Genomic DNA, 14,865 nt, shown 5'->3' with positions numbered 1-14,865 from the left:
CAACTGGTAAAACCTCAATTAAATCCTTTAACCACATAATACTAGTTATTAAGATATAGCAGGAACAAATGTACATAAAACCTGCTGTGTGAAGGAAATACGAGCACAGCTACATTCAGCTCCGACTTGTTGTCTCCTGCAACATGGACAGTGCACCTAACATTACAGGGAAAACTGTAGCATCTAGTGGCCAGCTTAAAAATGTCAGTGCTGACTCTTTATTACTTTAAAATTAGTCTCGCTTTGCCAGACTTTCCTCCACAGCGCTGCAAACAAGGGTCTGGCTAATCCACGCAGCATTCCAGGATGGGAGAAAAACCTGCTCTGGTTTATTGGCATTTCTTTAAACCAATCACAATCATCTTGGGCGGTGCTTAGCAACAGACAGAGCCACGGTCCCGCTGCAAAATAGCCTCTGGAAGGAACTTGTTTTGGTGGAAATGTGCGTACATTCAAAAGTTGTTTTAGTCGTGCAACAGAAAACTCAGATTGGACAGATAGTCTAGCTAGCTGTCTGGATTTACCCTGCAGAGATCTGAGGAGCAGTTAATCATAGTCCTCACAAATCCACCGGAGGTTAGAACGTCAACACAAAGAAAGCAGAAGGTAACGGACATGCGGGCGAAAATGGCGACATCCATTACTTTAAGCTAATCTTTTGAACTGTTCATTCATTACTTTTAGCTAAACGTCTGTGCTCTCTTTCTAACTTCTTTGTCTATTGAGGCCAAACCTTTAGTCACAAATTCAGAGAAACAACAGCAGTTTTATAAAAATCTATTTATTTAACCATTTTAATTCAGATTTAAATATTAATATATTTTTTGCACAATAGGTTTCACAAAACAAATGAGTGTTTTAAACACTGGAGTCATGATGTCATGAGCCCTACTTTACTGTTTAGTAAGGCCACAGTTGTAACAGAAGCATTCTTCACAGTAAAAAGGGAGTTTACAGATGCCTTAATCATTTAGTATCAACAGGTAGTGAACACTTTGAAATAAAGAGTGTACCAGGGAGAGAGAAGTTTCCCATCAAGTTTCCTACAATTTCTGGATCACAATGGATGAAGCTCCACCACCTCCGTTGCAGATGCTTGCCAGCCCGTACTGGGCTGACTTCAGGCTGTGCACCATGTGGCCCACGATTCTGGCCCCAGACATCCTGACAGGAGACATAACGAATAAGTTGTAATCCATAACATTTTCTGTGTATACATTGCTATTTTGCAATTGTTATTCATACTGAAAGTAAGCCATGGGTAATTTTAAGGCGGAGAGAAGAGTTGGTAAGTGAAAGGTTTGTTGTTGTGGCCATGGCCAAATAATGCTGAACTGGGCTGGCCCTATGCAAACATACAGCCAGTAGAGTTCATTCATGATCTGTGTAAAGTACAAAAGATATGTTGTTGCTTCAAGTAGTAATGCAAAACCAAGAAACTACTAAGGTAAACAGTTAAAAACAAGTGATGCAGCAGTCAAATATCTGCTAACCTTGTCAATTTTTGGTAAGTGACATGATATCCATAGTTTTCTGGGCTAGGTTTGAATATGGGCCTGAAGTGTAAATATACTTATTGGAACAAAATACTTTTTGGGATAGGATTTGCCTAAGCTGCTTTGTCAGTTACAGCCGGTTCTTTGGTTTTCTCTGCTTGATTAGATTTAAAATTTGGCCAAATAAAAATCTATTTCCACATCACAGGGGAAAGGAATAGGCAAGGGATAAACAGATTCAATATGTTTGGAAAACAGGACACAACTCGTTCCTTATCTCAGCTCATTTCTTCCTGGTAAAAGCTAAGTGGTAGTATTTTTGTTCTTTTCTCTTCATTCCAGGTCTAAGAATGTGAATGAATAACTATTTACCCGTTAATACAATAAGGATTTTGACCAATTAATACTACCATTTAAAAACATTAAAACAAAAAATTTAAAAAAAGGTTTTTGCATTTTAAAATAAAAATATGTTATACAATCGATTTCTTAACGGCTAGTTAACTCGCCAGCGCAGACTTTGCAGTAGAAAGTTGCGTTTTAAGTTATTTCTTTCTGCCAAGTTTGTGGCTCTCTGCTGGACAGTGCTCATTGATGTGAACTGGTGGGTTAAATCAGCTGTCTAACACACAGACTATGCCAGGCAAACTCCCAGCTGACAACCTCGCAGGTGGATGTGGTGGAGACAGACTCACAATTGTCATATTTTAATGCGGAACTACTGTTAGATACGCGGGTTCTAGGGACACCCAATCTGTAGCCCCGCCTTAGCTCTGAAGCTAGCCGAGCTCCGCCTACACGCAGTTTTTTGCAGGTCGATGGTCCAGTGAGTGAGTCAGAGATAGCAGCACTAAAGGACGAGTATGGCGAGTGGTGGCAACCCACAAGAGTTAGAACCCGCCGGCCTCTTCAAGATCGCAAGTTTGGGAAAACTTCGAGACTGTATGGCTGCAGCCTGGAGCCTCCCGTGTCATGCCTTCTCGTCTCATGCCCTCCCGGCCTCGAAAACTTTGGTCTTCGGGTCAGTTCCAGTAGTAGGCTACAGGCGAGAGAGTGGTGGATAAGACGAGGACTGTGTGTCGCCGTTGTTCAGCAGTTGTTGGGTATGTAAGTGGAAATACATCTAATATGCTAACGCATATCCACGCCATCACCCAGCTGTACCAATCACTGGAACGAGACAAAAGAAAGCTGTCCAACTTCTCCTCCCTACAGCGCTTAACCAGCCTTTAGATACAAATACAAATAGGGCTTCAAGTATTTGCTGCATGTGCTCGAACCTCGTTACAACATGCCATCCCGTCCACATATTTGTTGTTGTTATTATTGTTTATATATGTAATTTGCACTTTCATAAATAAGAGATGCTGTATTTCCAGTTTTATAGCTGATTGTCTTATTTTGTTTACAAGTTACAGATGGAGTCTGGAGATGATGTGGGGTACTCTTTGTTTACATCTTACTTTACACACTAAAGGCTGTTGCAGCTAGCTCAGGGGTATGACACTAGGTAGTACAGCCTGAGACATGCACAATAAAAAAAAATGTTCCTTCTGCATTTTTGTTATGTTTTTCCCTCCATTGTATTGAACCGTGATGTCTGAACCGAGGTACGAACCGAACCGTGACTTCTGTGTACCGTTCCACCCCTGGCGGAAAGTATTAATGAACTGGGACTCAGTTGCCTGCTTGTCAGTTAATGATCAGTTAACGAGAGTCGGCTACCGGTCAGAAAAAGAGAAACAAACTCTCTATCCAGGTCACATCCCAGATCTCTTCCAAAGCAATGACCGGCCAGTCTGTCCGAGTCCCTCTCAGCTGCTTACCCGATGGGGTGTCCCAGTGACACAGCTCCCCCGTTGACGTTGACTTTTGCAGGGTCGATGTCCAACATCTTGATGTTGGCCAGCACGACCACGCTGAAGGCCTCGTTGATCTCCCACATGGTGATGTCCTCCTTCTTCAGCCCTGCTGCAGCCAGGACCTGACAGACACAGACGAGTGTTAGGATGTTCTAACAGAACTGCATCCATGAACAAAGTTGAGTGTGGTTCAGGTTCGAGCACATATTGTCATTTTTGTAAATAATTTTGGACTTTAAAATAAAAATATTATGTATATCGTGTAACATTAATTAAACTTAGATTAACAAAAAAATATTCTGATGGTTTTATTTTGTGCATGTTTAACTACAATACACACATATACAAAAATAGTCAAAACAAAAAGGAGGAAAACAATCAAAATAGTCAATATATAAACACTTCCAGGATCACTGCCCTGCCACATTTTCTGGGATGACCAAATAGTATAATAAGTATAATAAAACACAAACCTGAAAACAGCTTAAAAAAAGTGCCCAATTGCCTAAATATCCCAAGCTGATCATAAGGACCATATCAGGGCAATCCAGGCCTTTTATAATGGATTGGTAAAATAAAGTTGATCAAAATCTGTATGAGTGTGACAAAGGTAACACTTATGAATCTGCTATCATTTCTCTTTCTTATTAGCAAAGATCAGTGCACAAAACATTCAGGTAGCAGCTTCTCAGTTTTAGCCCATGCTGACCGGTGCTTTCACTGGTTAAAATGGCAAACGTCACTGGTTAATTCCGTGTGTGACTTACTGGCAGGTCAACATTTGGCTGTTTGTTTATGTGCCCTCTGGGGCCCGTATCTGCACTCTGCCAGATCTCAGAATTGTTATGAGGTAAAAGAAGCATCACTCTGTAAAAACATGTACAACCGCGTGATACATCTTCTCTTGAGCAGATTGCACCATGTCAGTTTTTGGAAGTTGCATTCTCCCAGTTAAACTTTGAATCAATAATCAAGATAGTTTAGTTGAATCAATAGTTTAATCTTATCAACTTGTGTACAGTAGTGTAATTTAGAATCAGGCCATTTAGTTTTTAAATCAAGCAGCTTATAAAAAATAGGATGTGTCAGATTTAGAAGACATTCTAAATCTATTTCATGATACATATTTAGGTAGATATAAGTATTGGATCAGACTGAGTATAACCAGGTACTAGTTATATTTAAGGACTCAGATCAGGCTAAAAAAAAAAACAACCTACTAATCACATGGCCACGCTTACCTTTGGTACAGCAAATGCAGGAGCAATTGGGAAATCAATGGGTGCAACAGCAGCATCAGCAAAAGCTATGGGAAAAATATAACATATCAATCCGGCAGTTTAACCACAACTGTAGCACTGTGTAAAACATCCTGTTAAATGAGGTGTGTGTTTATGTGAATTTGACAAAAGGACAGATATTTGTAATTTTAGAGATTCTGTTCTCCACAAACCATGTGTCTTGGATCTATATTCAGGCTTTAGATAATCTAGCCATATCGTTAAGACTTTGGTGAAGCGCACAAATCATTTCAGAGAGAGAGAGAGACAGAGAGACAGAGAGAGAGAGAGAGAGAGAGAGAGAGAGACAGAGAGACAGAGAGACAGAGAGAGAGAGAGAATACTTTTTAAGACCCAACAGACACCCTGAAAAAAAGATACCTTATACTGTCCAAAGCTTACAGCTTGTTGAGAGGTTGGTGTCGGATGAAAATTGTTTTTATTTTCTCCATTTAAACCTGACCTTTAACATTATAATTTCCTACACATACATCCAACAAACCTTGTATTGCTTTTAACTTGCATACTTACCTCTCTGACTATTGACTTGGTAGAATAAATGCAGTCCAACAGTTTTACGTTTCCTCTGTAGGCCTGCCATGTGTTAAAACCTCTGTTTAGTCACGCTCTGCAAGCGCTGCTTAGTGTGTGTATATGTGTAAATCTTACAGACAATCCTGGCCAGTGGAGTGACGTTGAGTCTCTTTGCAGCATCTGCTGTCATTAAAACGAGAGCGGCAGCTCCATCGTTCAGGGTGCTGGCATTGGCTGCCGTCACCGTGCCTAAAAAGCAAGTGTCCAATCAGAACAAAATGTACATTAAACACAAATATGTTTCCTTGAGCAAGCATATTACTTTTGTACCTAATTGAGTTACTTTTGCCTACAACTAATGTTCTTAGGGTTGAACTTGTAAAGGACATCTGGGAACATGAACAAGTGATTACATTTTAAAGTTAATTAGCAGCAGAATAGTACAACTTCAATAACAAGCAGTAGTACTATGAGTTATTACAGGATGAAAGGTTAAGGACAAATTAAAAAGATGCTAAATAAGTGTAAATAACTAAATCTTTGTGGAAAGTGAATGAAGTACAAGTATGATGCATGCCTTTTCTGAACAAATCTGTTTAGTTAGACAAAAAGTGGCCTAATACCCCCCCCCCCAGCTCAGGTCATGAATCAGTGGAAGTACTGACAACTGCATCATTACCATTCTCTTTCTGGAACACTGCTCTCAGTTTGGGAACTTTGCTGAAGTCGACCCTCCTCCACTCTTCATCCTCGGACACGACCACATCAGGTTTGCCTACAAAACCACGTCAACGTCAGATATGTTGCGTTACATAAAGTAAATGACCACCGTCACTGGCCTGAGACCAACTTGCTGTACCTTTCTGGGGAATGCTGACTGGTACAATCTCCTTGGCCAGCAAGCCAGACTCGTACGCTGCTTTGCTGCGGCTGTACGAGCCGATGGCGTAGGCGTCTTGCTCCTCTCTGGTGATGTTGCTGTTCTTGGCTGTGTTTTCTGCACAGTTGCCCTGTTAAAAGGCAGTAAGGCAAAAGCAACAGAAAACAGATAAAATATAAATAGGACAGATTTATAGGTCCTCTTCCACCTCATGCTCTGTAAACACACAATGCACGAAATGACAGATTTCTTAAATACACATTTTGTTCCACACACATTGCTGTTGCAGCTAAATGCTAATGTTTTGTTAGGATACATTATCAATTTACATTTTAAAATATATAACCAACAATTAATTACACATTTACTCTTCACCTTGTAAACAACGTTTTATGTTTTAATACACAAGTAAATGCAAACATCTAGAAAAATGTAAATGACGTTTTTTTTGTGTTTTTTTTTTTTTAAGTGTAACAACATTTCAGAGTTTTGGACAATGCTTCCATATCAAATACTTTCAATAACATAAAAATAAAACTCAGAAAGCTTTTATACTATTTTGTATTGGCTTTCATGATCACCTTGCACTGGCTCTAAACCCAACTCTTACTTCTCAACCAAAAATGCATCCAATTACAGAAGCAACTATTTTACTACAAATAATTTATGCTGACTTATAATATTTTCAAATGCATTCAAACGTTATCTCTACAACTAGAAAAGTACAAATATTTAACAAGGTAATATTTAACAGTAGGTCTATTAGTTACCATGTGGAATTTGTTGTAGACATCAGTGAGTCCGTCCTTGACAATGAGGTCTTCCATCCTCACTCCTCCGTAGGTTGGGGTGTCTCTGGTCATCACATAAGGTACGTTGGACATGCTCTCCATGCCTCCTGCCACCATCACATCCTTAAATCACACACACACAGCCATATACGAAAATGTAGTGACAACTACAGTCTATGGTTTGGTCTTGCACTGAACCACAATTCCTGTTATATGTGTACCCTGAGTGTTGGATGTGTATAAACTTATAAGGTCACTTCTTCTAAATCTTACTGTGTTTCCCAGGATTTGGTAATTACTGTACAGCCATTATATTAAAGAACTGAAAGATGTGTAGTCTATGGTGACCATACTGTGTTAGCTTGCAAGTTATCAAAAATCTTAGGTAAAACAAAGCTTGTTTTTGGTCACAATAAAGTTTTCCATGATCTGTTTTTCATTATCTTCCATGTTTGTCTTTGTACTCGAGCAAGCAGGAGAGAGACCGTGTATTTAATGCTTTGGCTACCTGGTGTCCACACATTAGACTTTGAGCTGCCATCATGATGGACTTCATCCCGGACGCACAGACTTTGTTGATTGTTGTTGCTGGAGTGCCGAGGGTCAAGCCTGAAGATAAAATCAGACATATTTGCATTTGCAAAAATAGATACAACTAAAATCTTTAAAAAAGGAACACGCCGACTTATTGGGACTTTGTCTAATTCCCCGTATCCCCCAGAGTTAGATAAGTCCATACATACCCTTCTCACCTCTGTGCGTGTCGTAACTCTGTCTGACGCACCCACCACTAGCCTAGCTTAGCACAGATCCTGGAGGTAACCGGCTCCATCTAGCCTACTGCTCCCATAAGTGACAAAATAACAGCAACATTTTCCTATTTACATGTTGTGATTTGTATAGTCACAGCGTGTAAAAATAACAAGGTCACATGAGACACAGCCATCTTCTAACCGTATACAAACTGGGAACTATATTCTCAGAAAGGTGAAGCACTGCTACTTCTGCTACTTGGCCGGAGTGATTAGCGCAACACCTGAAAAGCACCGTTGTTACTCTCTGCTCCTCACCACAGGACTTCTCAGGTGCTGCAAATCAGTTGACAGCTATGCTTTTGTGTGTCAGTATGGCACAGGGAGCTGTATATTTGACAATGGTAGTATATTATTTCACAGTGATCTGCATGATAAAAAATAGAACTGTCAATCATAGCTGTTATGTTTCTGTTATGTTTTCACATTAGTTTCCAGCCTTCCTGTAACTTTTCATATCATTGATGATATAAGGAGGTCTCTCTAAGCTGCTGAAAAACCTTGTGTCACCTTGGAGATGCAGGCTTTTGGTTTTTGTATATTGTAGCGTGAATGTATACAGGACCAAGACCAATTAGCTTCTCACAGTTAGCTTTAAAGGGGAAGGAGATGACACTCCTGCTTTATGTACAATCATTTCTGATTTGTCATGACAGCACATAGTTTTTGGACATCAATATTTTGGTGCAATGCCAATATTTTGAAATAAGGGTAAAAAATAAGTCAGTGTGGTCATACCTGCTCCAAGCAAGGCTTGTCTTGTGGGTGCCTGTCCTTCTCCTGCTTGAAGCACGTTGCCCATGTAGACTTCCTTTACCTCTTCAGGAGCAATTCCTAAACACAAGAAACTCACTAAATATACACAGCATTCTTCTCTTTGATCCAACTATCCACCTACTCATGTAACACTAAGGTAATGTGTTACATATGGTGTATTAGCTTAGCCATGCTTGCAGATACCTGCTTTGTCTATGGCTCCCTTGATGGCAATGGAGCCCAGTTTGGTGGCTGGTACTGCTGCCAGGCTGCCTCTGAAGGAGCCCATTGGAGTGCGGACTGCACTGACAATGACGACTTCCTGAAACCATGCAATTAAAAGTCTGCATTAAAGTGCGCTGTCCACACATTTAATTGGGAGGAGAATTTCAATAGTCAGTTACTGTACTTACATTGAGTGAAGGGCGAGATGTGTAGGTTCTTGAAAGGTACTTGTGAGCCTACAATGGCAGGACAATGATAGGGATAAATCATCTTCCATACATGATGAGATCTCCCAATTCTAATCTGTCTTTCTAATCAAGTCTGCTGTTCAACCTCAAGCGCCTTGATACAACTCAATTTAATCAAGTTTAAACTCAAGCAAGCAGAGAAGCATGAGCCATACATTAGCTATGCTAACAAGGGCACACACAAGCAGGTGGCATTAGCCAAGTTAAATGACGAAACACGAGCTAAAATTGCAATTTTAATCTACAGTTAAGTCTCGTGTCATTCAAACTTGTAACTGTCCCCCGTTAGCAAGACACTATTTTGGCCGTTTATATGGTCAGTTCAGCTAGCTGACGTTACTGTTGCTACTGTAATTGTTAGCATCTTTATTTTGCTGGAAAGCAGAGTTTGCGGTTGCACCGTTGTAAAAACCGTAGCCAGTGATATGAGACGCTCGAGCAACCTGGAGCAGTTTTCAGGTGTTTCAGTCAAGGACGCTCCACATACACACAAAGGTTAGCTGGCTATGCTAACGTTACTCTAAAGTTAACCAGGGCCTTGTGTTTACAGCCAGCCAGACTTAATACAGCATTCCTATGCAATATAATAATAAAACAGACAAACCCAAACACATTATTTTACACACCCTCACTTACCAGGCGTTTACAAATTTGAGCGTGCATGGTTAAAAGTCCACTGGATGACATGTTGGACTAGGAGATGACTTGTGACCACTGACTCACTCGGACCGACTTCACCTTCAGAGGAAGGATAAAAATATCAGCCAATCACAGTAAGAGGTGTGTTTCCTGACGTCATCGTTGGGTAGGCATTGTGGTTATTGTAGTTTTAGCAGTGACATCGCAACACAGGCCACATGAACTGTATCCGTATGACTGCACCAGATATTTATCTTCAATAACTTTCAGCATTAACACATACAAAAACTTTTTAATATATTTTTAATATAAAAATTAAGTGTTTTTTATGTTGGTAGTGCAGATCTGCAAGTGGATAAATTAGGCAGGGCCTGGTTTTGGATTTTTTAATTTTTTGCTTCAATGACAGTTCCTGTTGCAGTGGGAAAAAAACCCATCTGCTCCCACAGATTACTGAACTGTGCACACAATTTATTGCATTAAATCTGTCTACTGTGTCACAAGTCAATGTCTTTTCCTTTTGGGGTTTTAAATCTATAGCCTACTGGCTACATTATGTAAGCATCTCACTAGCTCGTAAAACCATTGTATAAAGAAAATTAACGAGGCATCCTCTACCTTTCATCAGCTCCTGGTGCCTATTGTGCTCTTGTAAAGTTAACTACAACTAGTCTATATGTGATTGGTTTTCCTTTTACAACAACTCTTCTGAGACCATGCAGGAAAGATTAATAACCTCCTATTCAACTCACCTGGGTTCACACCACAGACTGTAGCCTAACAACAGTAGGCCTATCTGGTTCATTCAAACACCAGAGATTCCAGATTTCCCTTGTTCTAATTTATCGTAATTCACAAACTCAAGCATTGATGTTTTTGCTTTAAAGATTTATTAAATCATGTTTAATAATGTAGCCTAATGCATACAAGAAAACACAGTGGCTAAATAACAAGTAGTCGTTGCCTACAGGATTATTATACTATTTCATAGTGTACGCTATTTCTATGTATTCCCATGCAGATTTCTACAGAAAAGCCTATTTAACCTACTCAGGATTAGTTAGTGGAGTGGAACATACAGTAGCTGGTATTGTATGCTCACAGGTGTGTGTGTGTGTGTGTGTGTGTGTGTGTGTGCGTGCGTGCGTGCGTGCGTGCTGGATTTCGTGCCTGCGTGTGCGTATTTTTGGTCTGTGTTTCTTTAGTTGCAAACCATCCATCCATAGTTTAACAGATTGCGAATCACTCTTCTCCGTGCATAGTGGTACTCAGTCTGGCTGGATCCATATGAAAAGTACAGGTAACCTGAAAGGGGGGATGCATCATTGGTATCTCCCCAAACTGGTAATGATAATGTTACTGTGAAGGGACTAACCTTTGACTGTAACCTACCTTTGTTCTCAAAAGCAGCATCCACTCTTAAGCCGATCCCAGGGAACTCTACGCTAATGAATTTTGGGTACCCATCATCCATTCTGCCCATCCTTTCATTGTAGCTATATGAGGAACATGGAGAGGTGTTCATCAACATGTGGTATCTGTCAGGACTGATCCTAGATGTTCACGGCTATCGACATTACTCACCTCCAGTATCTGTCATTCACAAAGAGGAGGGTTTTGCTTGTGATTGACACATGGACGGCAGCATCTACCTTGGTGACAGATGGAGGGAAGCCAAAGTCGCTGAGAGGTTTGGGATAACCAGGTAGGACAGTGTTTCCTCTGATGCCCCAATAATGATTCCCTGTGACGTGATAAGGTAGAGTTATCTTCCCAACTGGTCCCAGCATTTATTTAAAACGTTTAGTCATTTTAATTCACCAAAAAAAGAACAACAAAAAAATCATTTGTGGATTATTAACTACCAACTTAATTTTGTACCTTCAAAGAAAATTACAGTATTGCTTTTCGTATTCTCATAAGCAGCATCAACTTTGCTGATTCCAGGCCAGACAGACTGTATTTTCTTCATTCTGATGCCGCCCCAGGAGCTGCTTCTCATCCAGAAATGTCTGACAAAGAAACACAATGTTCCATGATAAGCTGACAGTGGTCACATACTGAGAGAAAAAAAAACAAACTTACTTTCAAAATAACAGCTCTATCTAATGGAGTAGCATGTTTTTTTATGAAACTCCAATGACAAAATCGAAAATTTTGCATAAATGTCTTACCCATCCTTGAAGAAGTAGAGACTACTCTGAATGAAGGTTGCAGCATCAAAAACCAGGTTCCTGTTGCACCTATCTGGAGTAGGTTCTGATGTGGGTTTAGGATTTGGTTCAGGTCTAGGTTGGGGTTTTGGCACAGGTCTGTTAGGCTGTGGATTTGGCAGAGGTATGTTCGGCTGTGGATTTGGGGCAGGTTTAGTCGTTGGTTGAGCTGATGTTGCTCTGACTCCTTTGAGAGGCAAAACACAAAGAAAGGACACTGGTAAAGATAGTTGAGTTTCGTTTCATGAAAAGTGCTCTGTTTCCGAAATATAACACCCTGATAAGTTGCAGAAATCAGTCTATGAATTAGTTGGGCTCTCACCGTAGATAGCCTGTACTCCCTGTCTGTCATCATCTGGTAGCACGTAGCCCACTGTGTTCACATACTGGTAGGTGGGATACAACAGGGCTGTCTGGACCTTAGAGTGGGCTAACCCCAGTGCATGACCAAACTCATGGGCTGCCACCAAGAACAGGTTGGTTCCTGCAGATACACACTTACAAAGTTACAGTGGGTAGCCTACATAATCAGCTGAAGCATAACATCACCTTAATAGCAATGTTTCCTTAATGTCAGCACCTGCTGAAGTTAGAGTCCAGTTTTCATCTTCATCAAAATGGGTGTCACCACCAATGCCCTCTCCAGGGGAGAATGCATGGGCCAAGACCCCCTTCAGCCCATCGAATGGAGAAAAATCTCCATGGTCTGGTTTTGAGAGGAGAAGAATATATAGTTAACACTAGATCAGACATTTTCTCAAAGGCACTGAAGGCACTGCATTACCTCGAGCCTTGAACGTGATCATGATGTCAGCTGTGCCGCTGTGGATTTGCTTAAAATTCAGTGGAATGACGTCACTGTAGAGTTTCAGAGCCTTGGCTATGGTGGCATCCACATCCCTTTGACTCAGGTCTGGTGTGTAGTCAATTATCCTACGGTGGTGTGAGAGTGAAAATGGTTTACAAATTTCTTAACAGGAGCTTTAATGATAATAATATTAAATTAATAATAATAATTATAATAATAATATTACTAACAATAATAATGTACTTGATGTGTCTTTTTGGGAATATTCAGGTTTTCATTATGTTGTTATGTTTTGGATTTACAGAGAATAAGGATTACCAATGCAGCTTGACCACAGTGTAGTTTTGAGTATCATGTGCTTACCTAAATCATGAACCCAAACACCTGAGCACAGACTGAAAACCATGTCAGCCTGACGATACTGCAGTAGAGCCTATTCTTAGGTGTGTGTGTGTGTGTGTGTGTGTGTGTGTGTGTGTGTGTGTGTGTGTGTGTGTGTGCGTGCGTGTGTGTTATGTGTTAACTTCCTCCCCTGACTTTGGCAGGATGGGAATAAAGCAGCCAGTGCGCATAAAGCAGCACTGGCTTATCATTCAGTTGTTACGTCTCCCGTCATCTATGGAGACAGAGAGTTGAACTACTACTGTGCCTGAGACAGGTTATGACCTACTGCTGTTTTGTTGGACACTGACCCGAATGACGCGTACTACTGTCTCAACTTACCACATACACAAATTCTAACACACACACACACACACACGCACACATGCATTAAATGTGGAGAGATGTCAGAATGATGGGTCGCTGCAGCACAGCACCCTGAGCAGTTAAGGCTTTAGTGCCTCGCTCAAGGGCATCTAAGCAGTGACCCAGGAGGTGGTTCCCAAGCAAGGTCCCTACGGACTGAGCTACTGCCTCCCCCATGCTTTATGTTTGGATGAAGGGCTTGCAGAGACTTGTTGCTCTCTGTTCTGACATGGAGAACTAGTGTAGTACCTGTATGTAACCACAGCCTTGTTCCACTTTGGCTGACCGTCAAAGTGGCCATATGCGCTCACATCTGTGAAACCACAGCGGGGGCGAGCCATCACTTCCAGGGTGCTGGCGTCCAACTGCCCCGACACCTCTAGGCCAAAATACTCCTGCATTTTTCTGAGAGTGCCTTCGAAGGAATCTAGAGAGCTGCGCCACACACTGTTGGGGGCACTGACACCCACATCAGAGAAAAACTGAGACAGATAGACCTGGACAGAGAAAAAAACAGGAGGGACCCTGAAATACTGTAACTTTAGTCAAGTTCACTTTTTTTTAAATATAATAATAAAAAAATTCGAACTTACTTCTTGAACTGCTCGGACTTCTTGAACATTATAGATATACAATATAATCACTTACTCTTATATTTCCAGCATATCTGAAAAATACCCTATACATATTTAATCTGTCGTCGCTTATTTGCTGGTTCAAATTGTTCATCACGGAAAATATTTCTGTTAACCACATTAATCATTTAAAAATTCTGTCTGGTGTGATGTGTAGCACAGGCACTTGTTCAAACAAATGTAATGCTGTAAAGCTGACTTTAAATGCCTTTAGTAGGATATTAATATTTCTGAAAATGGGAAGAACATTTTTCTTTTTAATGATACATTTAATAAAGGTTGAACTTTATTGTTTGACAATTTTGAAAGAGCATTGATCTTACAGAATCACCTCCTTAATATTGACAGGTTAAATAACTCCAACAAACTGTGCCGTATTTGAACATTTAGAACCCCTCATGATTACCTGGGCTTCAGAGAGCTCTTCTTGCCTGGGTGAAGTGGTGGGCGCAGCTCCACAGAGTGCTACAATCACAAGCATTGTCACCGCTTTAACAGCCAGTGCACCTTCCATGATTCCTTTTTGTCTACTGCAGAGAAAAAGAAGGAATAACTCTGTCTACTTTACTTTACGTCTTCCTCTCAGGTTCTGCTCAGATGTAGAGTTGGAACCCACTAGTTGGTTATTTCCTGAAACAGTCAATTTCAATGTTTTGGTTGGGGGATAAAGATCACAGGAAGATCTAGATAGGGCAATGAAACATTCCTGCAAGTGTTTGAACATGCTTGTTTAGAACATCAGGAGAGAAATGAAGTGCAGTGATAGGAGAGGGAGTCAGGGGTGGAAGAGGTAAGGTGAGGTCACCAGTTAAAGAAGTTTGGGCCTGCGTGAACATGATGTAGATCTGAACATCAGGCCTGTTTCATGAAGTTGTTGGAGACTCAACTGTATTGTTTTACTACTGTTCCTTTTTGCTCATCCCCTCACTTGTACAGATT

The 14,865-nt window shown here is 40.7% G+C and overlaps 2 protein-coding genes across 5 annotated transcripts; both read right to left on the bottom strand.

Moving 5' to 3' along the window:
- Window positions 1-767: 767 nt before the first annotated feature.
- On the bottom strand, window positions 768-9,702 carry acat1 (acetyl-CoA acetyltransferase 1). Of its 2 annotated transcripts, XM_036008928.1 has the most exons (13): window positions 9,521-9,702; window positions 8,825-8,872; window positions 8,616-8,733; window positions 8,394-8,489; window positions 7,352-7,452; window positions 6,823-6,966; window positions 6,032-6,182; window positions 5,852-5,947; window positions 5,308-5,421; window positions 4,600-4,664; window positions 3,323-3,480; window positions 1,010-1,164; window positions 768-975 (listed from the first exon to the last, which is right to left on the bottom strand). In XM_036008928.1, the coding sequence occupies exons 1-12, from the start codon at window positions 9,569-9,571 to the stop codon at window positions 1,044-1,046; spliced, it is 1,263 nt and encodes a 420-aa protein (XP_035864821.1). In that variant the 5' UTR covers window positions 9,572-9,702; the 3' UTR covers window positions 768-975; window positions 1,010-1,043. The 2 variants fall into 2 exon arrangements, with proteins under 2 accessions (XP_035864821.1, XP_031166745.1); XM_031310885.2 differs by having other exon boundaries at window positions 936-1,164.
- A 688-nt stretch (window positions 9,703-10,390) lies between these two features.
- Window positions 10,391-14,615, bottom strand: mmp30 (matrix metallopeptidase 30). Of its 3 annotated transcripts, none has more exons than XM_031310883.2 (11): window positions 14,333-14,615; window positions 13,541-13,788; window positions 12,521-12,669; window positions 12,317-12,442; window positions 12,059-12,220; window positions 11,698-11,923; window positions 11,405-11,535; window positions 11,108-11,267; window positions 10,916-11,019; window positions 10,705-10,828; window positions 10,391-10,668 (listed from the first exon to the last, which is right to left on the bottom strand). In XM_031310883.2, the coding sequence occupies exons 1-10, from the start codon at window positions 14,438-14,440 to the stop codon at window positions 10,725-10,727; spliced, it is 1,518 nt and encodes a 505-aa protein (XP_031166743.1). In that variant the 5' UTR covers window positions 14,441-14,615; the 3' UTR covers window positions 10,391-10,668; window positions 10,705-10,724. The 3 variants fall into 3 exon arrangements, with proteins under 3 accessions (XP_031166743.1, XP_031166742.1, XP_035864820.1); XM_031310882.2 differs by having other exon boundaries at window positions 10,391-10,664; XM_036008927.1 differs by having other exon boundaries at window positions 10,391-10,828.
- Window positions 14,616-14,865: the final 250 nt, after the last annotated feature.

The sequence above is a fragment of the Sander lucioperca genome, chromosome 13 (assembly GCF_008315115.2).
Source record: "Sander lucioperca isolate FBNREF2018 chromosome 13, SLUC_FBN_1.2, whole genome shotgun sequence".
NCBI classification, from domain to species: domain Eukaryota; kingdom Metazoa; phylum Chordata; class Actinopteri; order Perciformes; family Percidae; genus Sander; species Sander lucioperca.
Note: the sequence above shows the minus strand (reverse complement) of the source record. Positions and strands in the feature narration are given on the sequence as shown.